A 22,347-nucleotide genomic window follows, 5' to 3' on the forward strand; every position below is an offset into this window, starting at 1 on the left:
AATGTAATGCACTTGAATCATCCCAAAACCTTCTCCCCCACCCCATCCTCAGAAAAATTGTTTTCCACGACACCGGTCCCTGGTGCCAAAAAGGTTGGGGACCGCTGGTTTAACAGATGGGATTTGGGTTACAAGCTTGTAACTTCTTCTTTCCTGTTCAGATAATAACAAATTTGCTTTTCTGAATCTTTTTCTGTTTTGTTGAAGTCTTTCACAGAGAGGTGCACCCTAATGCATTCAGAAGTATTTTGAGTCAGTTACCAAATGCCCATGTTGGCTCCAGGCCAAGCAGATCTGTCCCTGCCCTCGAGGCACTCATGGTCTGATGGGGTCAGACCTAGGAACAGGGACAGCTGCAGGTGCAGAGCAGAAACACAGGAGGCCAGGGAGAGGCCCTGTGCTTGGGGGAGGCAGTCTCCTGGCATGTGTCAGGCCCACAGAGCTCAGCTGTGACCCTCCAGCACACTGAAGATCATGTGTCCGTCCCCCTGCAGGTGATCGCCATGATCAAAGGCTTGCAGGTGCTGATGGGCAGGATGGAGAGCGTGTTCAACCATGCCATCCGCCACACTGTCTACGCTGCGCTGCAGGACTTCTCCCAGGTCACCCTCAGGGAGCCGCTCAGGCAGGCCATCAAGAAGAAGAAGAACGTCATCCAGAGGTCAGCCCTGCTGCACACACTGCCTGCACAGTCATCCAAAACTGAAGGATCAGCTTAGGTTTGAACAGCTGTAGAGTTACCTTTTCATAAAGTGCATTCATATTCAACCTCCAGGCACCCTTTTGGTGAACTTCCTCTAAATGTAATGCAGTGGGTCCAATTATTAACCTGAGCAACCCACAATAAATCAACTACAGAGGGTCTAAGCAGTCTGGAGACCCAGGGACAAGGGTGTGCTTATCTGGGGCCTGGGAGTGTCTCAAAATCTGTCTGGCAATTCTGTTCACCAGGCCTGTAGGGACACACAACCCAGAATCTCATCTCCCATTTCTTAAGTCTTTTTGCTTCTGTTCCTTTTCGCCTGTCTTACAAATGAGTCAAAAACTATTGTGTTGGCCGAAAAGTTTTTCAGGTTTTTCTGTAAGATGTTACAGAAAAACCCGAATGAACTTTTTGGCCAACCCAGTACATACATATGGCAGAGTTCCTGTAGCAATCTTGAGCTAGTTTTCTATGAATGTTTAGCCTCTTAGATAAAGTTTTCTTTCAGAGACATTTACCTAAAATGAAGCTCACAGGGGCTCACCCATGTACTGATTTCATTTTGTTGCTTTATGGTGGATGTAATTGTCAGCTGGTATGGTATGACTTTAGCATGAGTAAGATCTTACGCTGTGAGGTTTCCCAGTTCTTGCTCTCTCTCCTGGAGGGCGTAGTAAAGGTTTGCCTATTTTCGGCAGTGCCTCGGTTTTGCTCACACTTACCGTGCTGGAGACTCACCACGCGGGAAATGTGCAGCGTAGTCGTAGAGTGACTCTGGATTTAGCTAGAGCTTTCCCCACGAGGTGATCAGGATGGGCGTGTGGGTGTGGCGTCTGCCCTGAGGGTGGCGCTGTGGAGGACTCCGAATGGTGGAGCCCTGTTGGGAGTGGGGGCATCCCGATGTCCAAGGGAGTTGGGGACATGGGCAAAGTCCCCAGTCTTGTGCTGGTGACTTCATATTCAAGTTAGAAAATGGGATGCCTCGCAGGGAGGTTGAGTTTCAGCTCTGGGTGATGTTTGGGGTCTGTCCTCTTGCTGCCCTGAGTATGTCTCAGTGTTTAGGAAATAAAACATCACGTCTGGGCTAATTGATGCAAAATGCAACTACATTAGATCTTCTGAGGGTGGTAGTGTCCCCAAGAAAACGATATATTTTTGAAGTTTCACGTTGAACTGGTCCATTACCACGTCTCCCCCCTGCCCCCGGAGGGATTCGTGTGTGTAAGAGTTGGCTGTGTGAGAGGCGAAGCGATGCTGTGACTGTAAAAGTGCCGAGCGTGTCGGCACTGCATCTGCCCTGACAGCTTGACGGGCTGTTTAGTGTCCTGCAGGCCATCAGGAAGACCGTGTGTGACTGGGAGACAGGGCACGAGCCCTTCAACGACCCGGCCCTGCGCGGCGAGAAGGACCCCAAGAGCGGCTTTGACATTAAAGTGCCACGGCGCGCCGTGGGACCCTCTAGCACCCAGGTTCTTGTTCCCCGATCCCCTGTCTCTGCCTGTTCCCCTGAGTGGGCTGACCCTGAGCTGGGGGGTGGTAGGGGGGCTGGGAGTGAAATGACCTCACCGCTGTCTGCTCGGGCAGGTAAAGTACTGCCTGTGTCTTTTTTGCTCCTTTATTCCTCACCCAAGTGAATCTGGGGTGCAGACACCCTGTGATTCTTGGGTTTGGTTATTTGCATGCAGATCTTTATTTGACTGCATCAACTCCTATCCCAAAAATGTGGGTGAAAGTCTATGTGTCTATTTATGCTGTGTTGCCTGATGGGTGTTTAAATGTATGGTTATAATTTTTCTGTTGGCTCTAAAAATGATCATTCCTAAAGATAAAATTTTTGGAAATTTAAAAACATAGCTTCGGCGTGTCTGTGGTCTTCAGCTACCGCTGCGGCACCCTCTTCTGGCACACTCAGCTCCCTCCTGCCCCCAGGCAGCTTTTCTCTGACCTCATACGTGATTTACTATGCCCTTTGGCTTTTCCCCTCCTGTTTTGGGACTTTGTACTTCTTACTCATCATCTCTGTGTTGGGGACTTTTAGAATCGCTTCTGTCCGTCTTTCAGAGAATTACCAGCAGAGCATGTTGCTGGCTGTGTATGAAACCTCTGGGGTACCTGGGAGGAAGTCATTGCTGCCCCGGGAGGGTGCCGTCCGGGGTCTGTCCGTCCCCTGTCTGCCAGCACGCAGGCGCCCTCCTCACTCGTCCGCGTGTCTGTCCCTGCCCTGTGCTGCGTGTGACTAACGCTGTCTCCGCTCTCCCGTCTGTCCGTGTCTAGCTCTACCTGGTGCGCACCATGGCGGAGTCCTTGAGCTCCGCTGAGCTGCTCAGGCAGCTCAAGTCTGTGGGCACGGAAAGGCTCTTGCATGTGGTTAACGCGTTTCTGAGGCAGTCCTACACCTATCCGCCTCTGTTAACATTCGGTGGTAAGACACTGTTTGTTTTTCTTGTTGGTATTTACGGCCCGAGGTGAACGGTTCTGCTCCAAGTTCTTTGCCCCAAGCAGCAGCGACTTGGCCTCGTGGATGGGCGCCGCCCCTGCAAGGACCCGGCACAGTGTCCACGGGGCAGTCCCTCTCGTGGTTTATCTGCGTTTGTCGTAACTAACGTGCCATGTATATTTTCTCCCCCGCAAATGTTTCCTTGGATAATGCAGCTTTACATGGTGAGAACCATGCTAGAGTCCCTCATTGCAGACAAAAGTGGTTCCAAGAAAACCTTGAGAAGTAGCCTCGAGGGGCCCACCATATTGGACATAGAAAAATTTCATCGCGAGTCATTCTTCTACACCCACTTGATAAATTTCAGTGGTAAGAGCTACTGCTGACCAGTGTCCGGCCCAGCATGTTCTAACACCACTAACACCGTCTAGAATGCTTCCGCCTGCCTGGTCGCCCCTGCTGTGGTCCCTTCACGCACCCAGGCAGTGACACAAGCTGCAACCCTCGTGACACTCCCTCACCTGTTGCTCTAAATGCACAGCCGGCTGGGGGTTCCCTCCATGTGGCATGGCCCTTAGAAGAGTGAGGCCTGTGGGCCCTGGGCTGGCCCAGTAACCTGGACGCAAAGTCTTTGTAACCTGAACTGGGTCAGCAACACAGGCCAATGTGACTGTCACCTGGCTCGAGACGCAGGTGGTGATAAATATCAGAAACCACCCACGACTGCGATGTGTGGAAGGTGGCAGGTGACCTGACGTGCACAGCCCGTCCTAGGGTGACCGGGGCACGTGTGGGTGCCCTTTGTCATCGTGGAGCCGCCCACGTTTGTTTCTGTGCTGCAGCCGTTATTCAGGGTGGGAGGCTGCAAGTGCTGCAGGCTTAGAGTAATAGCAAGGCTTTTGTTTTTCTCTTCGTAAAAGGATGGAAACGTTTTTTTTTCAATCTGTCTATTTTGCATTAGATAGACCTGCACCAAGTGTGCGTGTAATGCTGTGTCTGTATCCCATATAAAATAAATCCCACCAGAAGGCGCGCAGTGTTGACCAGCTCCCGTTGGTGGCGGCGGTGTCCGTGCTGGGCCCATGGGGCTGCACGCTGACTCTGCTCTGTTTGTGAGTGAGAATCAGCACGTCCAGGTGGCTTTGCCTGTGGCCACACTGTGTGCAAGGCACGCGCGACCCCTCCCTGCTCGTGTGCACTCCCCGCAGCTCGGGGCTGAGAGCCTGGCACGCGCCCCCTCGCATTGTCCTGTGCAGTCTTTTCTGCTTGTGGAATATTAATGTGGTGTTATTTGAATTCCTTAAGAGACGCTCCAGCAGTGCTGCGACCTTTCGCAGTTGTGGTTCCGAGAGTTCTTCTTGGAGCTGACTATGGGCAGGAGGATCCAGTTCCCCATTGAGATGTCCATGCCCTGGATCCTGACAGACCACATCCTGGAGACCAAGGAAGCGTCGATGATGGAGTGAGTGTCCTGGAGGCCTGTCCCAGTCTCCTGTCTGTGTGATTGAGGCCTTTGGTGGCATTTGGGAACTGGGAGGTGGGGGAGGGGTAACTGTTCTCAGCACTTCATTTGAGGTCGTAATTCTTTTTTTTTTTTTAATTTATTTATTTTTGGCTGCGTTGGGTCTCCGTCACTGTGCGCGGGCTTTCTCTAGTTGTGACGAGCGGGGTGTACTCTTCGTTGCAGTGTGGTGGCTTCTCTTGTTGCGGAGCACGGGCTCTAGGCGTGTGGGCTTCAGTAGTTGTGGCGTGTGGGCTCAGTAGTTGTGGCTTGCGGGCTCAGCAATTGTGGCTCGTGGGCTCAGTAGTTGTGGCTCGTGGGCTCTAGAGCACAGGCTCAGTAGTTGCGGCACACGGTCGTAGTTGCTCTGCGGCATCTTCCCGGACCAGGGATCGAACCCGTGTCCCCTGCATTGGCAGGCGGATTCTTAACCACTGCACCACCAGGGAAGTCCCTGAAGTCGTAATGCTTGGGGTGAGACTTCAGATATCAATACAAGGAACAGGTGTCTTGGCTTCAGACTGAAATCCAGAGCTGAAGCAGTAGAGCTAATTAAGTCCACTGTGTCCAGGCGCTGTGAGGCCCGGGAACTTGGCAAGGGGAGAGGTGGCCTGGCATGTAGTGTGTGGCACGGCCTCCGACTCAGATGGATTTGGGAGAGGAAATGTTCATTGAACATCTTTGTTTAGAGTTTGCAGCTCAGGGTCAGGGCAGGGGGTCAGAGATTTTGAAAATATGAAGTCCATGGAGGGAAAGTAATAGCAAACAGGGTGTCGTGTAGAGAGCAGATTGGGGCCCTGCCTAGCGGGTCCTCCCCCCACCGTCCTTGCCTGTGCACGTCAGGAGGGCGGCCTTCCCTCACTCTGCAGCAGCCGTGGTGTCTGTTCCGGAGCGTTAGAGGCCTTGATGAGCGTGTGTGCACCTCTAGGGCCACATTGGGCCCGCTGCTTATGCGCCTCAAGCCCTCAGAGGGACCTTACTTCTGGAGACCATTGGCTACCACCGTTTGTCCAGGAGAGAGGGGCTTTGGCCACACCAGGCGTGCTCATGGTCAGCTCTGGGGCCCGGGACCTTTGTATGTTTTTCTTTTTAAGTCGGACAGTTTGTTCTTAAAAATAAGAAAATGACTCATTCTTGTGTTTATTAAAAATACTGCAGAGTGGGGTAAAAATCTTTGAAACGCGATAATTGAGAAGATGAAGTTGCAGGAGGCCCTCGTGGACCCGCCAGGCGCCCTGGGCGTAGCTGAGCCAGGCATGTCCTGCCGAGGGTCTGGCCAGCTTGCTGGGGCCTCTGTTAGGGCCCTCACAGAAACCGAGTTTGGCATTTGAAGTAAGAGATTGTTTTTCCTCATGAGAGAGGAAGACAGTGAGGGTTACATTTCCCGTGGAGGGCAGGGTGTGAGAGCCGAGAAACCCCGTGTGGGCGGCTGGCCTGACCTCTCTCCCACTCTGCAGGTACGTCCTCTACTCGCTGGACCTGTACAACGATAGCGCCCACTACGCCCTCACCAGGTTCAACAAGCAGTTCCTCTATGACGAAATCGAGGCAGAGGTGAGGGCCCAGGCACTTTTAATAGACTTTTAAAAATTTCCTTTTTCCTCTGCGTGTTAGAGGGAACAACCTTTCTTTTTAATACAAGGAGGTTCAAACAATGGAATGAACTTTGCAATAAACATTTTGGGGTGAACCCTTCTATCTGCACTTTTTTCTGTGCATCCACACAGGGTGATTGGGGTCTTAAAACATCAGCTGTTGGGGGACATCCTTTTCACGTGACTGCATGTCGTGAACACTGCATGTCTTGCCTGTTTCTTTCATGAACACAGTCTAGAGCAGGGGCATTGTACAGAAGAGATGCACTGAACCAACCTCTATTTAATTTCTCTAGTTTTAGCTTTTTATTTTTAATTATAAATAATGCTTTGATGAACTTCCTTGCACGTATCTTTTTAGTTGTATTGGATTATTCTTGAGGACAAATTCCTACAAGTGGAGTTATTGAGTCTGTGTACATGCAGCTAAGGAGATAAATCTTATTTTCTAGCTCAAGATGTAAGAGAATTTAACCTCAGCAGATTACATTATACATCTGGGTCTCTTTCCCCACATCCTCACAAAAACCACAGGAAGTGCTTCTTTGGGGAGATGTCGTGGGCTCCCGGGTGACGCAGGGTGGGCTGGGGACAGAGACCCGTGGGTCCTGGGGCAGCTCCACTCTGAGCACAGGGTGTCCTCATCACAGTTCCGAGGGGTATGTGCTAGCCCCATTTGCAAGTGAGGATACAGTTTTGAGGGCGAAGTCACAGACTGTGTCCACCCTGCAACTCTGACCGACGTTGGGAGCCCAGAGGAGGCCGCAGGCAGCGGCTCTTAGGACATGGAGCCTGGAGTCAGGAGCTGCCCCCAGATGCAGTGCACGATAGCCCCTGGGAGCACGTGAAGAACAGATACTTTCTTATATTCCATTGTATTTAAGAGAATTGGAGCATTTTTCTCCATCAGTAAGCAAGGTTCTGACATAATTTTCAGTGGTGGTGTGGTGGTCACTCCTGGTCCCACTGAAATGGATTTAATCTGCTATTGTTGGACAGTAAAGATGTTTCTGTTTTCTCATAAGAGCCTTTTTTAGTTGCCTTAACAAAGGGTTGGGGTTTTGGGGTTTTGTTTTGTTTTTTAATTCAATCCCCAGAACTTATTTATTTTATAACTGGAAGTTTGTACCTTTTGACCACCTTCACCCATTTCTCCCATGCTCCACCTCTGCAACCACCAATCTGTTCTTTGTATTTATGGGTTTGTTTTTGGTTTTTTTTAGATTCCACATATAAGTGAGATCATGCAGTATTTGTCTTATTTCGCTTAGCATAGCACCCTCAAGGTCCATCTGTGTTGTCGAAAATGGCAGGGTTTCCTTCTCTTTTATGACTGAGTAATATTCCATTTGTGTGTGTGTGTGTGTGTGTGTGTACATACCTTCTTTATCCATTTATCCATCAGTGGACACTTAGGTTGTTTCCGTGTCTTGGCTGTTGTGCTGCAGTGAACCCTGGGGTACAGATATCATTTTGAGTTAGTGTTTCCATTTAAATACCTAGAAGTGGAATTGCTGGATCAAAAAAAAAAATTTTTTTTTAAGTTCTGTTATTTGATCTTGGTTTAGGGAAGCTTTTTTTGGGGGGAGGGTGCCGTACCACACAGCTTGGGGGATCTTAGTTCCCCGATCAGGGATTGAACCCGGGCCCTTGGCAATGAAAGTGCAGAGTCCTTACCACTGGACCACTGGGGAATTCCCTAGGGAAGCAAAATTTAATGCACGCTTTCCTTTCCTTTCCTTTAGGTGAATCTCTGCTTTGACCAATTTGTTTATAAGCTGGCCGACCAGATATTTGCATATTATAAGGTTATGGCGGGAAGGTGAGTGTGTGTTTGTAATTTGGGTACAAAATCTTGGGCAACTTGATTTGACATTTCCATTAAAATTCACAGCACGTGAGAAATTGTCCTCTCTTCCTTCCATGCTAGTTTGCTTCTTGATAAACGGTTACGATCAGAATGCAAGAATCAGGGTGCAACAATCCATCTCCCGCCATCTAATCGCTATGAGACGCTGCTCAAGCAGAGGCACGTGCAGGTGAGCCAGGCCTTTCCTGGGCACAGTGAGGCATGGAGCCGGCAGCAGAAATAGTGGGGTTTTCTTAGAGCTCCTCAGGTTTTAATGGATGTCAGTATGTATGTGGCTGTGGGACCATCCATGTAAAGAGCTGAGGTTTTAAAGATAAGCAGATTCTCTTGGGTAACCTGACACACAAGGGAAGGCTACCCTGCGCAGCTCCCAGGAGGCCTGGCCCAAGCACAGCTCCTTTCCAGGAGCCCAAAAGCCAGAGCTTCAAAGAAAGAAGCTGTGGACTCTATAGTCAGCTCAGAGTGGTGGGGAGGAGCTTTTTCTTGGCCAGCACAAAGAGTAATAATACAGTGCTTGTTTTTTTTGTTTCTTTAAAAATAACATATATACATCACCAAAAGGAAAATACAGAAAACTGTAGGGAAATCTCATGTAATTCCATCTACAAATAACCACCATTCACATTTGGGGACATTTTCACCAGGGTTTTGCCTGTATTTTTATGTTATTGAAATGATACTGAGGTACGCACATGTTGTTAGGACTCTGCAGTGGAGATGGAGTAGTTTTCTCTTACTCATCCTTGTGACACAGTGAGGGTAAGGCACACGCAGGCTGCTCTGTGCTGGGAGGTGGCCCTGACCCCGTTACAAGGGGTACGCTAAGTGCCAGACCCAGACTCTCCAGGATCTCAGGGGAGGCTTGGGGTTTCTGTCTGTGATGTAAGTGTAAGTACACTATAAAAGTCCTTTTACAGCTTTGACTTGCAGAATTTCAGCTCTAGGAAAGTAAGGTATTTGATCATACTGTCATCTAAATTTTGTACGTTATTTGTCTGTCTTATCGTTTGGAATCAGTTTCCTGGGATAGATACATATTCTGTTGCTTATTTGTTTTTTGTTGTTCATGCTTTCCACTCTCTGTGCCCAGCTCCTGGGCAGGTCCATAGACCTCAATCGTCTGATTACTCAGCGCGTCTCCACCGCCATGTACAAATCCCTGGAACTGGCAATTGGGCGATTTGAGAGTGAAGACCTGACATCAATAGTTGTAAGTGCTCTCCCTTTTCTCAGGCTCAGCAGATTTGGGGGATTGGAGCTACTTCTACTTTTGTCATTATTGATAAATTGACCGGATGGTAGGTTCATTTTTTGCATAGAACTCAAAAGGTGTGCACTCACTGAGCTGGGCCTGCCTGGGCATCTGCTCTTCGTATTCACAATTCTAAATTGACTTCAAAGAACAAATAGTTACACCTCACTATGGCAAAAGATATGGCAAAAGAATGAAAGGAGAAACGTTTTAAAAATTAAAAAGAAATGAAGACAGAAAGGATTTGAGAGAAAATCATGGAGATGATGGACAGTGAAGATTCAACATACATATCATAGAGGCCCCTGAAGGCAAAAACCAAAGCAATGAGATGGAACAGGCATTAAAAATGCTACTTCAAGAAGACTTTGATGGAATAAAAAACAGTATAAATTCATATTAGAAGCAAATATCGCGTACATGGGAAGACGGACCTAAAGTGGCCAACACCAAGGAACACTGTAGTTAACATTGTAGTATTGGACTTTCAAGGAAAAGGAAAAACCCTCTGGGTATCTGAGCAGAGTGATCAGGGAAAGAAAATCCAATTGTCCTCAGACATTTGCCAGCAGGGAAGGAAATGCAACTTAAGGATTTTGTGCCAAATCTATCTTCCAAGAATAATGGCTGCAGGCAAATGATAATGAGCTCGTGAGAACTCCAGGAAGACTGTTTGTTCCTAGAGAAGCAGGTGGGGGGCGGGTGTCTGCTGGGCCCACCTCGAGGCAGAACATCTCCACAGGGGTAGGCTTGTTCCCCCTCCTTCCTCAGAATCCAGGCTGTCTCTGGCCACAGAGCCCACAGTGGCTCTTCCTTCAGCCTGGCTTGGCCTAGGCCATGGTGTTTCATTGCCCTTGGTCTTAACGTGATTCAGTTGAGGTTTTGACCAGTATAAATAGCATGCAAGCCAGAGACCTTTTTTTTGTTCCCCAGCTTTTAGTTTTATTGATCTTTGCTATTGTTTTCTTTGTTTCTATTTCATTTATTTCTGCTCTGATCTTTATGATTTCTTTCCTCTACTAACTTTGGGTTTTGTTTGTTCTTTCTCTAGTTCCTTTAGGTGTGAGGTTAGATTGTTTATTTGAGATTTTTCTTGTTTCTTGAGGTAGGATTGTATTGCTACAAACTTCCCTCTTAGAATTGCTTTTGCTGCATCCCATAGGTTTTGGATCGTCGTGTTTTTGTTGTCATTTGTCTCTAGGTATTCTTTGATTTCCTCTTTGACTTCTTCAGTGATCTCTTGGTTATTTAGTAATGTATTGTTTAGCCTCTGTGTGTTTGTGTTTTTTACATTGTTTTCCTTGTAATTGATTTCTAATCTCATAGTGTTGTGGTCAGAAAAGATGCTTGATATGATTTCAATTTTCTTAAATTTACTGAGGCTTGATTTGTGACCCAAGATGTGATCTATCCTGGAGAATGTTCCATGTGCACTTGAGAAGAAAGTGTAATCTGCTGTTTTTGGATGGAATGTCCTATAAATATCAATTAAATCTATCTGGTCTATTGTGTCATTTAAAGCTTGTGTTTCCTTATTAACTTTCTGTCTGGATGATCTGTCCATTGGTGTAAGTGAGGTGTTGTCTGGATGATCTGTCCATTGGTGTAAGTGAGGTGTTAAAGTACCCCACTATTATTGTGTTACTGTCAATTTCCTCTTTTATGGCTGTCAGCATTTGCCTTATGTATTGAGGTGCTCCTCTGTTGGGTGCATATATATTTATAATTGTTATATCTTCTTCTTGGATTGATCCCTTGATCATTATGTAGTGTCCTTCCTTGTCTCTTATAACATTCTTTATTTTAAAGTCTATTTTATCTGATTTGAGTATTGCTACTCCAGCTTTCTTTTGATTTCCATTTGCATGGAATATCTTTTTCCGTCACCTCACTTTCAGTCTGTATGTGTCCCTAGGTCTGAAGTGGGTCTCTTGTAGACAGCATATATATGGGTCTTGTTTTTGAATCCATTCAGTGAGCCTGTGTCTTTTGGTTGGAGCATTTAATCCATTCACATTTAAGGTAATTTTCAGTATGTATGTTCCTATTATCATTTTCTTAATTGTTTTGGGTTTGTTTTTGTAGGTCCTTTTCTTCTCTTGTGTTTCCCACTTAGAGAAGTTCCTTTAGCATTTGCTGTAGAGCTGGTTTCGTGGTACTGAATTCTGTTAGCTTTTGCTTGTCTGTAAAGCTTTTGATTTCTCTGTCAAATCTGAATGAGATCCTTGCTGGGTAGAGTAATCTTGGTTGCAGGTTCTTCTCTTTTATCACTTTAAATATATCATGCCACTCCCTTCTGGCTTGTAGAGTTTCTGCTGAGAAATCAGCTGTTAACCTTATGGTAGTTCCCTTGTATGCTATTTCTCGTTTTTTTCCCTTGTTGCTTTTAATAATTTGTCTTTGTCTTTAATTTTTGTCAATTTGATTACTATGTGTCTCGGCATGTTTTTCCTTGGGTTTATCCTGCCTGGGACTCTCTGTGCTTCCTGGACTTGGGTGGCTATTTCCTTTCCCATGTTAGGGAATTTTTCGACTATAATCTCTTCAAATATTTTCTCGGGTTCTTTCTCTCTCTCTTCTCCTTCTGGGACCCCTATAATGTGAATGTTGTTGCGTTTAATGTTGTCCCAGAGGTCTCTTAGTCTGTCTTCATTTCTTTTCATTCTTTTTTCTTTATTCTGTTCCATGGCAGTGAATTCCAGCAATCTGTCTTCCAGGTCACTTATCCGTTCTTCTGCCTCAGTTATTCTGCTATTGACTCCTTCTAGTGTAGTTTTCATTTCAGTTATTGTATTGTTCATCTCTGTTTGTTTGTTCTTTAATTCTTCTTAGGTCTTTGTTAAACATTTCTTGCATCTTCTCGATCTTTGCCTCCATTCTTTTTCTGAGGTCCTGGATCATCTTTACTCTCATTATTCTGAATTCTTTTTCTGGAAGGTTGGCTGTCTCCACTTCATTTAGTTGTTTTTCTGGGGTTTTATCTTGTTCCTTCATCTGGTACATAGTCCTCTGCCTTTTTATTTTGTCTTTCTGTGAATGTGGTTTTCGTTCCACAGGCTGCAGGATTGTAGTTCTTCTTGCTTCTGCCCAGAGGCCATTTTAAATTTACTTATAGTCACATTAGAAAAGGAGAAAGAAGTTGGAGGAATTAATTTCAGTAATCTATTGTATTTAACCCAATATATCCAAAAATTAACAATTCAGCATATAACCCTAAGAACTCTGTTGACGTGGGTATCTTACATTCTTTGTTCTCACATCCAGTTTCTGAAATCTGTGCCTCTCACACGTATGGCACACCTCAGTTCGGACCAGCCACGCTCTTGTTGCCCTGTGTGGCCAGTGGCTGCCGCAGGGGATAGTGCAGACCCGGGCAGGTTTATGAACAGGCAGCGTGAGAGCCCGGAAGGCCACCTCTGAACGTGCTTCCAGCTCACAGCAATGCTTTTGAGTAACTTCAGGTGCGTTAGGGAAGCTGATTAAGGCTAACACCTGAGGACACACTGTGTGCCGTCGGGTGGGGGTGGACACATCCCAGTGTTCTCTGCCCGGTGAGGGGTTTGGAGGCTAGCAGTGGACAGTGGGGAGGTAACTGCAGTGGAGAATGGACAGTGGCCATACGGGGGCGACCATGGAAAGGAGGGACATTTTAAGAGCAGTGGAGAGGACATGCATTTAGGTGTGAGAAGTAAGCTTGTGTCACCTGCCGGACCGCCACCATGTGCGTTCTTAGCCTAGTGCACTGGCCCCCCCTCAGTGCGGCCCCTCGCTGTCCACGTCCTGCTCTGCCCGCTCCCGGCCCACCACCGTGGCGCTACCCACGTAGGGGATGGAGGCCGCCACGCCAGGCCCAACTCTGTCCTCATGCCCCTGTCTTTGTGGTCCCACAGGAGCTGGATGGCCTCTTGGAGATCAACCGCATGACCCACAAGCTGCTGAGCAGGTACCTGACTCTGGACAGCTTTGACGCCATGTTCCGGGAGGCCAACCACAACGTGTCAGCGCCCTACGGGAGAATCACCCTCCACGTCTTCTGGGAGCTCAACTACGACTTCCTGCCCAACTACTGCTACAACGGCTCCACCAACCGGTGAGCATGCTACCTCACAGATGGCTCTGGATGCCCCTTCCGGTGGGCATCGAAACAGGATGGTCTCAGGGCCCATCTTTTCCCATGTCCAGGATACTCAGGCCCTCCTGGTCTCCTTCATTTGCAAGTGCAGCCCTGGGCCAGCCCTTGGGTGTGTGGTCATGGCTTTCATGTGCAGACCCAGTGCGGGGCCAGGGTTCCTATCCAGGGCACTCCCTTGGGGCTCAGGGCCAAATCTGTGGTACATGTGGACAGCAGCTGCTGGGTCTGTACCACCTCCATACTTGTAACATCTGCTGATGTTGGAATGTGCTGGGTGACTCTGCTTTTCATGCTTCCATTCTGGGATGTCGGGCCATGTGAGGGTCTGCCAGTTAGCTGCCCTCCACACACCTACCATTTTACTATGTTGAACAACACAAAGTGGCCCGCTGGAAGGGTGGATGGCTGCTGGCTGCAGGGTCATGTGGTCCAGTCTCGTGGTCCAGCCAGGGTCCTGGGATGGCTCTGTGTCACCTCCACACTCTGGCAACTGCCTGCCTGAGGCCTGTCCTCTCTGCGCTGAGCTTCGCTCCTGCTGTGTCAGCACATGCCAGAGAGGAAACGTGTGTGTGTGCTTGTGAGTGTGAGAAATGGGGGTGAGTATGAGTGAGGGTGTGTGTGAGAGACCGTGTGTGTGAGCGTTATGACCACTTTTTATTTTTTTATTTTTATTTATTTTTTATAAATTTATTTATTTATTTTTGGCTGTGTTGGGTCTCTGTTGCTGTGCATGGGCTTTCTCTAGTTGCAGTGGCTTCTCTTGTTGCAGAGCACAGGCTCTAGGCACGTAGGCTTCAGTAGTTGTGGCTCGTGGGCTCTAGAGCGCAGGCTCAGTAGTTGTGGTGCACGGCCTTAGTTGCTCCGCAGCATGTGGGATCTTCCTGGACCAGGGCTCAAACCCGTGTCCCCTGCATTGGCAGGTGGATTCTTAACCACTGTGCCACCAGGGAAGTCCTATGACCACCTTTAAAAAGTAAGTGTCTTTTGCTTTTACTTTGCTTCACTACTGCATCTGAACATCCTACCATGTGTTGGCTAGATCACTACTGTCTTTTAGGCCTAGATTTTTGTGTCTTGATCCAGGGGTGCTGAGCTTCGACCCCCGAGGGCAGAAGGGAGGCCCTCCTGTGGCCTGATCGCACCTGCTATTGCCGTTGTCTGTTTGGGACCCCAGGGTTGGTTTCCTTGTGGGAAATACAGGCCTGTTGCTGGTACGTGGAGGTATGCCATTAGGGCCATCGCCCAGCCCCAGGCAGCAGCAGAGGGCACGTGGCCGTGGCCACAAGAACCACAGGTGAAGGGGCCCTGGTTGGCCTTCTTGGGTCAGGGGGCCCTGGGCCTGGCTGGGCACAATCCACTGGAACCAAACTTTAGAGACTACTCACGCCTGTGAACTCCCTTCTAAGTGCCCAGGTTCTTGAGACAGGTATTTTTCAAGTTGTTTTAGAGTTGGAATTAACTGAAAAAATATTTTTAAATTTATTTATTTATTTTTGGCTGTGTTGGGTCTTCGTTTCTGTGTGAGGGCTCTCTCACAGTGGGGGGCGAGTGGGGGCCACTCTTCATCGCGTTGCGCGGGCCTCTCACTATCGCGGCCTCTCTTGTTGCGGAGCACAGGCTCCAGACGCGCAGGCTCGGTAGTTGTGGCTCACGGGCCTAGTTGCTCCGCGGCATGTGGGGATCTTCCCAGACCAGGGCTCGAACCCGTGTCCCCTGCATTGGCAGGCGGAGTCTCAACCACTGCACCACCAGGGAAGCCCCTGAAAAAATATTTTTATTGCATAAGTAATGCATCATAATTGTAGAAAAGCTAGAAATTGTGTGTTTTTGTATGTGTGTGTGTGTGTGTATATATATATATGTGTGTGTATATATATATATATATATATATACACACATATATATATATATATGGAATAGGTATATGGGGAAAATAATTAAATCCCTAGAGATTTCCCTTATAACATGTCTATCTTCTAGAGTTTTTGCCATACGGTCGAATATACATGTGTATTTTTTGTTTTGCAGAAATGGATGTTGTTAGGCATACTGTTAAATACACATTCTTTTTTCACATCATATGTCATGATGAGGGGCATTCCGTGTGTACATACGTGCTTGTCGTGTTTCTGAAAGTCTAAGTCATGGCCAGCGTTTGCAAGATTTTCTGTGCTTTGGTCGGTCTGTTTGGAACTTTTGGAATTAATTTCTGTTATGTCCCTTAAATCATTTTGACTAGTGCTTAGAACTGGCGTCTCTAAAGGTGAAATGCAGCCGAACCCCACTATTGGCAAGTTGAGAAAATACGTTCTGTGGGGGGGCGTCGGGCAGGGCTGTGGAGGTGGTAGAATCAGGCAACACAAGGAGTTGTGATTTTCTTGTGTTATTTTAGGTTGCATTTTTGATTATCTAGCATTTTGTCGCCCTTTAAGGGATTCCCAGAGATCTTGCAAAAGGAACAGTTGAAGGTGCTCCCTGGGCCCCCTTTGTGCCAGCTGCACTGCGTGTGTACAGCATCTGCCTGTTCTGGTCATCTTGGTGACAGCCCGCTGGGTCAAGGGCTCAAAAACAACAGGAGCCGTGTGGAAGGACTGCAGGGCCGGTGGGAGGGGGCTGAAATCTACATGGTGATGAAAACTCAGCACATGCTGTAAACCTTTCTGTTGAATCACTGTGTTTTCTGAAAGATGCTCCAGGCATGGTGAGTCATGAGTGTGCAGTTGGGGAAAGAAGTCTATTTCGAGGCCCTGCCTGCCGAGCTGGGCCCACGTGGGTGCCCTTGCCCTGATCGGGGCCGATGCTGGGGAACAGCCCTCCATCCTAGGCTACCTGTCCTACTGGCAGCAGGAGTCTTGTTGTCAGAGACGAGGTTGTCAGGACTCAGGTCAGGAAGTTGGTGCCGTGTGGCCCAGCAACCTTAGCAGGGGCGGAACACCTCCAGGCCGTGTCACTTGCACGGCCTGATGGACACTATGGCATCAGGTGTATAAACTGACGAGAGGCACCTCTGCCCTGGGTCCCCGTAGCCCGTCCAGCACGAGGTCCACCTGAAGAGCAGCAAGCAGATGGCCGGCCTTGCCTGATAGCGTGTGCCCCCAGCTGCCCGCACGGCGCTGGTAGGTGGCTTTGCCTCCGACGGGCTGTGCGACTGATTGCACGGGAACCCAGTTTCCCACGTGTTGGAGCTGTGACCTTGGGCACGTGTGCTGGCAGGGGCCAGCGTGAAGTGACCTCAGCCTCCTTGGGCCCAGAAACCTGCGGTGCAATTCAGAGGGAGCCCTGGCTGCACGAGGTGCAGTCTTCACCGGAGCAGCCGCGCCGGAGGCCTCCACCTCTTGCTAGCATTGGCAAAAGCCATTACTGCTGTATTTTTAACACGTCTTTCAGTGGAACCCTCAGAGCTTCATTATCTGGAAAAGACATTTTAAAATAGCGTTTCGTATGTCCACGTTGCATGTGGAAACCTGAGAAGACAGACAAAATTATGCCACCCAGTATCTTAATTCCATGCCTGAGGGTTTTCTGAGAGCTGCTTGCGGGGAAACCAGAACTCCGTTTGTTGCTTGGCGTATCTACTTATTTTGCTGCTTATTTCCGATGAATGATTTATGCCTGGTGACTCTGGGACGTCGCATGGGGTGGCCTGTGACTTAAATTTAACCTGTACAGCTACTAATTGTGACAGTGCGATAGCCCTCCAAGTAAGCCAGCAGTTGGGATCAGAGTCGGGCCTCTTTGGCAGGAAGACCGCCGAGGAGGGTGTGTCCTCAGTGCAATGTACCACAAGGTTGTCCCATCACTGGCCATCCCTCCCTTGGTTAGGGTGCTGGCTGCCAAGTTTCTCCACTGACGTGTTTCCATTTTTCTGTTTGAAATTTATAAGTGATACATAGGGAGATAATCTGAGACTTTAAAAACGGTTCCTTGTTAAAACTTGACCCACTAATTTCAGCATCTGTTGATGATTCTTACCCAAATCAGTTATCACTGTGGTGTTTGAACAATGGTGATTTTCTAACCTTTTCATTCCATCTACAGTTACTAGTTGACATTCTGCTATACATATTAGCATTTTTTATCTGTTTGTTTCTTATTAGTAAGGGGATTCTAATGCAGGGTTAAAATCTGTTACTGTCACGACTTGGTGACGTGGCTCAAATCAGCTCTGCTTTGGCTAGTGGGAGCCCCTCTGCCCCGTTTTTATATCTTCTTGTCTGTCCCCATGATTCTCAAGCCCTGTCTTACTTTCTGCACCACAAGAAGTCCCAGGTTCATCTTGGAATTCTCCAACTTTATCCTTGTAATCTGTTATTCTATGAGGATTCCTTTTAATGGAGACTATTTTAAAATTAAGCAAAGTCTGGGTGTTAGGTATGCTCACTGCTACTGGTGTGTCCTTGTTTCTAGCCCCTTTCAGTGGTCAGAGCTAGGAAGGACTTACATGTGTGCTGTGTCAGATTCCTGTGGCTGCCGTAATAAGTTACCACCAACTGGCGGGGGGGGGGGGGCTTAAAGCAACAGGTTTATTCTCTCACAGTTCCGGAGGCAACAAGCCCAGAATCAAGGAGTCAGCAGGGCTGTGCTCCCTCTGAGGCCCTGGGTAGGGTCTTCTCTTGACTCTTTCCACCGCTGGTGTGGTGAGCAGTCCTCGGCCCGCAGCCGCATGGCTCCAGTTTCTGTCTCTGTTGGCATGTGGCATTTTCCTCATGTGTCTCTCTCCTATTCCTGTGAGGACTGGAGTCATGTTATATTGGATTAAGGGCCAACTCTGCTCCAGTAAGACTTCGTCTTAGCTAATTACGTCTGCAACAGCCCTGTTTCTGAATAAGAGCACATTCTGAGGTACTAGTAATTGAGACTTCAAGTTATCTTCTGCGGGGACACAAACCCATAATGTTTATATGTGTGTCTACTTCTATCCAGCTCTTTATGTATTGAAACCATGAATTCACACTGCTGTCTTCAATTCCAATTCAGCAATGCAGGCTTCATTTCTGTTTTTGTAACTTCCTTCTACACTGAGAATTCTTGTTTCATCATTCTTAAGATATTTACTCATTTGCTCAATTCTAGAACATGAAGAAAAAGTAGTTTCAGAATTACTTATCCTTCCCACGGTGAAACACAAACCTATTAACTGGAATTCAGTATTTTTTCCATTTTTTTATATTTAGATTGAGAATTGTATATAGTCAAAAGGTGGTGTTCAAAAGTTATTTGAGATAAATGGAGTAACAGAGTTTGGATTTACTCTTTGCCTTAAACAAGTGGAAAGCTGGACGTTTATGAAACAACAGTTTTCGCTGGATGTTTCCTGGGGGAAAGGAAACGAAGGGTGTGAGCTGTGTGACTTCCCCTGGCTTCCTGCCTGGGAGCATTTTGGAGGTCTTGTTTGGTAGAGGAGATGAGGAAGCTGAGACGGCTGGGATTTGCAAAGCAGAGTGTGGGAGAGGAGAGAGCTACACGGAGGAAGAGCTCCTGAAACCAACTTAGGAGCCCTTTAGCCTTTGCTTGAATATTAAACTGTGTGCGCTGGGTGGAAGTCCGCAAGGCTGTGGAAGAACAGCTGCCGGGGAGGGGTAGACAGAATTGTGCCCAGAGCTCGCCAGCACTAGGAGTCATTTGAAGCGGCCTGTGAGAATGGGGAAAGCTCACTGAATACCCAGGCGTTTGATAGAATTGCCAGCAGGGCCTATCTTACTACCAGCGCTAGGGTAGTGACTACTTTATACCCTAACAGATCGTGAAAAGATCCTGCTGACTTGCAAGCAGTTTAAGCGTCTGCCCACAAAAACTCAACCCTCTTTAAAGGATAATGACAGAACCCAGCCACTCAGCAACGTGATGTTTCCATGTAAATGTGATCAGCTCCGCAGGCCGCTGTCCTCTCCTCAGATGCAAACGTTTGTTTCATGCACTAGTGGTGTTTTGACAGTTACATCCTTTTTTATTTATTAAAGTGCAATATGTGTTAAGTTTTTTGAATTTAATAATTAGCAAATCCATGAATTTTTTTTATCATGCTTCTTTGTAAAAGTTTTATATGTTTAAATGAACGCTTCTGATTTGAAAGTGTGAGTCGATTTTGACATTTCTGCTTTAAGATTCAAGCGTATGAGTTTTAGTGGCTCCTAATCTGTTACGAAGCCACAGTCTCTTGGCTCTGCAAGTGCGCTTACAGACTCATCTTCTGTCAGTTTGTACCCAGTGAGCTGAGTGACCGCATCACTGCCCGCGTCTGCCTTCCCACTCCTGTCCCTGCCATCGTTACTGTGTCCAGAGGCCCAGCAGGGCCCAAGTGCCTGCATCACCTCTTTTCAAAAGACTGAATGAAATGGTCCTGGTGCCAAGTTTGGAGACTCTTTTTATGTGCTAGAAGGGCCTCCGGTGTCCTCACTCTGTTCCTGAACTTCGGATACATTTATCATACTTCAGAGTATTTATAGCTCATTCCTAGTATGGGTTTTGATTTCCCAGAATTTTCCTATGTGATGATTAATTGGGAGGAAGATTTAATTGATGAGTAATGGAAAAGTTCTGAATTTTAAAAAACTACCATTAAATTTTTGGTTTTCTTTCTTTTTTTTTTAATCTTTCTTGTTTAGATTTGTTCGGACAGTATTACCATTTTCTCAAGAGTTTCAAAGAGATAAACAGCCAAATGCACAACCCCAGTATTTGCATGGATCAAAGGTAGGTTCTTTGGTGTTTGTATTATGATTTTTAAGTTCATAGCGAAGCGTATTTTGAAGTTTAATTTGAATCAGTCTAGTTTCAATAATTTGAATGTATCATGCCACATATAAAATGTTATTGTTTCCTTCAGTTAGCACCCTTCTGGAAAGTAATGTAGTGCTGGGACAGCTTCTGGCCATGTGGTGGGTGTCAGCTGCGAGACTGTTGGAAGATTTAAAGGTGTAAAAATACCGAGCCAGGAAAGTTTGTGGAAGAGGCTTGGGGGTGGGGTGGCCTGTCCAGCTGTGACACCTTAGAGGGAGGAGCTGAGGTGGGAAGGGGCACGCAGAAAACAGCTGACATCAAGGAACCACAGGACACCCACCATCCCATGAGATGAGGCAGGTTTCCCGGCTGACATGGGAAGGCTCACTGAATACCCAGGCATTTGATAGAATTGCCAGCAGCAATTCTATGCAGCAAGCAAGGGCATTGCTAAAGGTTAGTGTTGTCAGTATTTAAAGTACTCTTACAATTTAATAAGAAAAAGACAGGTGTTCTGTGCTAAAAAGGAGGCAGGTGCATCTGCATCTGCAAAGTAGGTGCCCATCTCAGGGGGGAAAGAAAGATTAGATTGTGCTTTTTAAAGCGACCAGCTGTGACTGAACTTAAACTTATGGATTTCAGCCTCTTTGAGAAATTGTTCATGTCATTTTTATTCTTAAAACCTAAACCAGTATTTTTTTGTTACATCATTTGGGCCCCTAACAGAAGTCTAACAAAAGTTTGCGTGAGGAACACTGATGTTGACTATTCATCTCATATGATACTTTTTTGAGGATCAAAGAAAGGCAGAATGCCAGAGCATCACGCTGTCAGAGTTGAGCCACCGTGTTCCTCGTGAGCACTCAGACGTGTCAGCTGCGCTTCAGTGTGCTGCTGTGCAGTTAGGGTGTTCGCACCTATGAGATTATGGAATACACAGGAATCCAGTTCAAAAGTCCAGTCCGTTCTGTTGTTAGGACTGATGAGTGAGGGCTAGTGTCTTACGGTAATAACATCGACTTAGATGAGTGCCCATTTATGGCGTTACCTTTTTGGATCCTGGTAGTATCACCACTCTGAGTGAACAGTCTCTTGAGTACATCACTGATGTTCTCTTTCCTATAAGATAAGTAAGGTTGTCCCTAATTCACAGTTGAAGATGCACAGTGTTGAGGGCATTAGAGAACCCAGGGCACGTGACTAGTGAGTCTGGAGCCCTTGTCCACTGGTTTCCAGGCGAGGTTCCAGTCTCTGCATCAGGCGTGGTCAGCAGTGTTTCTTTTTTTTTTTTTTTTAATATCTTTATCTTTTTTTTTTTAAATTATTTATTTATTTATTTTATTTTTGGCTGTGTTGGGTCTTCGTTCCTGTGCTAGGGCTCTCTCTAGTTGCGGCGAGCGGGGGCCACTCTTCATCGCGGTGCGTGGGCCTCTCACTATCGCGGCCTCTCCCGTTGCGGAGCACAGGCTCCAGACGCGCAGGCTCAGTAGCTGTGGCTCACGGGCCTAATTGCTCCGCGGCATGTGGGATCTTCCCAGACCAGGGCTCGAACCCGTGTCCCCTGCATTGGCAGGCGGATTCTCAACTACTGCGCCACCAGGGAAGCCCCAGCAGTGTTTCTTGACTTGAGCTGTGAGGCTCCCCTCCTCTGAGTCTGCGTGTTTTATAGTGTAGGGTTTGTCATTTTGCCCTCTCCAGAGGTAGTTCCTCCTCGCCTTCCTCTGAGTAGGTACATTGCGCCGGTTGTGTTGTCCCTGGGATGTGCCATCTTCGGGGTGAGTGAGCGCGGGGTGAGCGCGGGGTGAGCGAGGGGGCGAGCGCGGGGGGTGAGTGAGCGCGGGGTGAGCGCGGGGGCGAGCGAGGGGGCGGGTGAGCGCGGGGGTGAGCGCGGGGGCGAGCGAGGGGGCGGGTGAGCGCGGGGGTGAGCGCGGGGGCGAGCGAGGGGGCGGGTGAGCGCGGGGTGAGCGCGGGGGCGAGCGAGGGGGCGGGTGAGCGCGGGGGTGAGCGCGGGGGCGAGCGAGGGGGCGGGTGAGCGCGGGGGTGAGCGCGGGGGCGAGCGAGGGGGCGGGTGAGCGCGGGGTGAGTGCGGGGGCGAGCGCGGGGGCGGGTGAGCGCGGGGGTGAGCGCGGGGTGAGCG

General features: G+C 48.0%; 1 protein-coding gene across 3 annotated transcripts in view; it reads left to right on the forward strand.

Moving 5' to 3' along the window:
• The window catches only part of CYFIP1 (cytoplasmic FMR1 interacting protein 1), a 98,021-nt gene that overhangs the window by 58,385 nt on the left and 17,289 nt on the right, over window positions 1-22,347 (forward strand). For all 3 annotated transcript variants that reach the window (XM_007182895.3, XM_057551983.1, XM_007182896.3), the window contains exons 14-23: window positions 495-661; window positions 2,025-2,172; window positions 3,356-3,509; window positions 4,446-4,602; window positions 6,099-6,195; window positions 7,982-8,058; window positions 8,167-8,275; window positions 9,197-9,316; window positions 13,249-13,448; window positions 20,096-20,183. In XM_007182895.3, the coding sequence (XP_007182957.1) occupies window positions 495-661; window positions 2,025-2,172; window positions 3,356-3,509; window positions 4,446-4,602; window positions 6,099-6,195; window positions 7,982-8,058; window positions 8,167-8,275; window positions 9,197-9,316; window positions 13,249-13,448; window positions 20,096-20,183 (1,317 nt within the window). The remainder of the gene's footprint in view (window positions 1-494; window positions 662-2,024; window positions 2,173-3,355; window positions 3,510-4,445; window positions 4,603-6,098; window positions 6,196-7,981; window positions 8,059-8,166; window positions 8,276-9,196; window positions 9,317-13,248; window positions 13,449-20,095; window positions 20,184-22,347) is intronic.

Source organism: Balaenoptera acutorostrata, chromosome 8, assembly GCF_949987535.1.
Source record: "Balaenoptera acutorostrata chromosome 8, mBalAcu1.1, whole genome shotgun sequence".
In the NCBI taxonomy this organism is placed as follows: Eukaryota; Metazoa; Chordata; class Mammalia; order Artiodactyla; family Balaenopteridae; genus Balaenoptera; species Balaenoptera acutorostrata.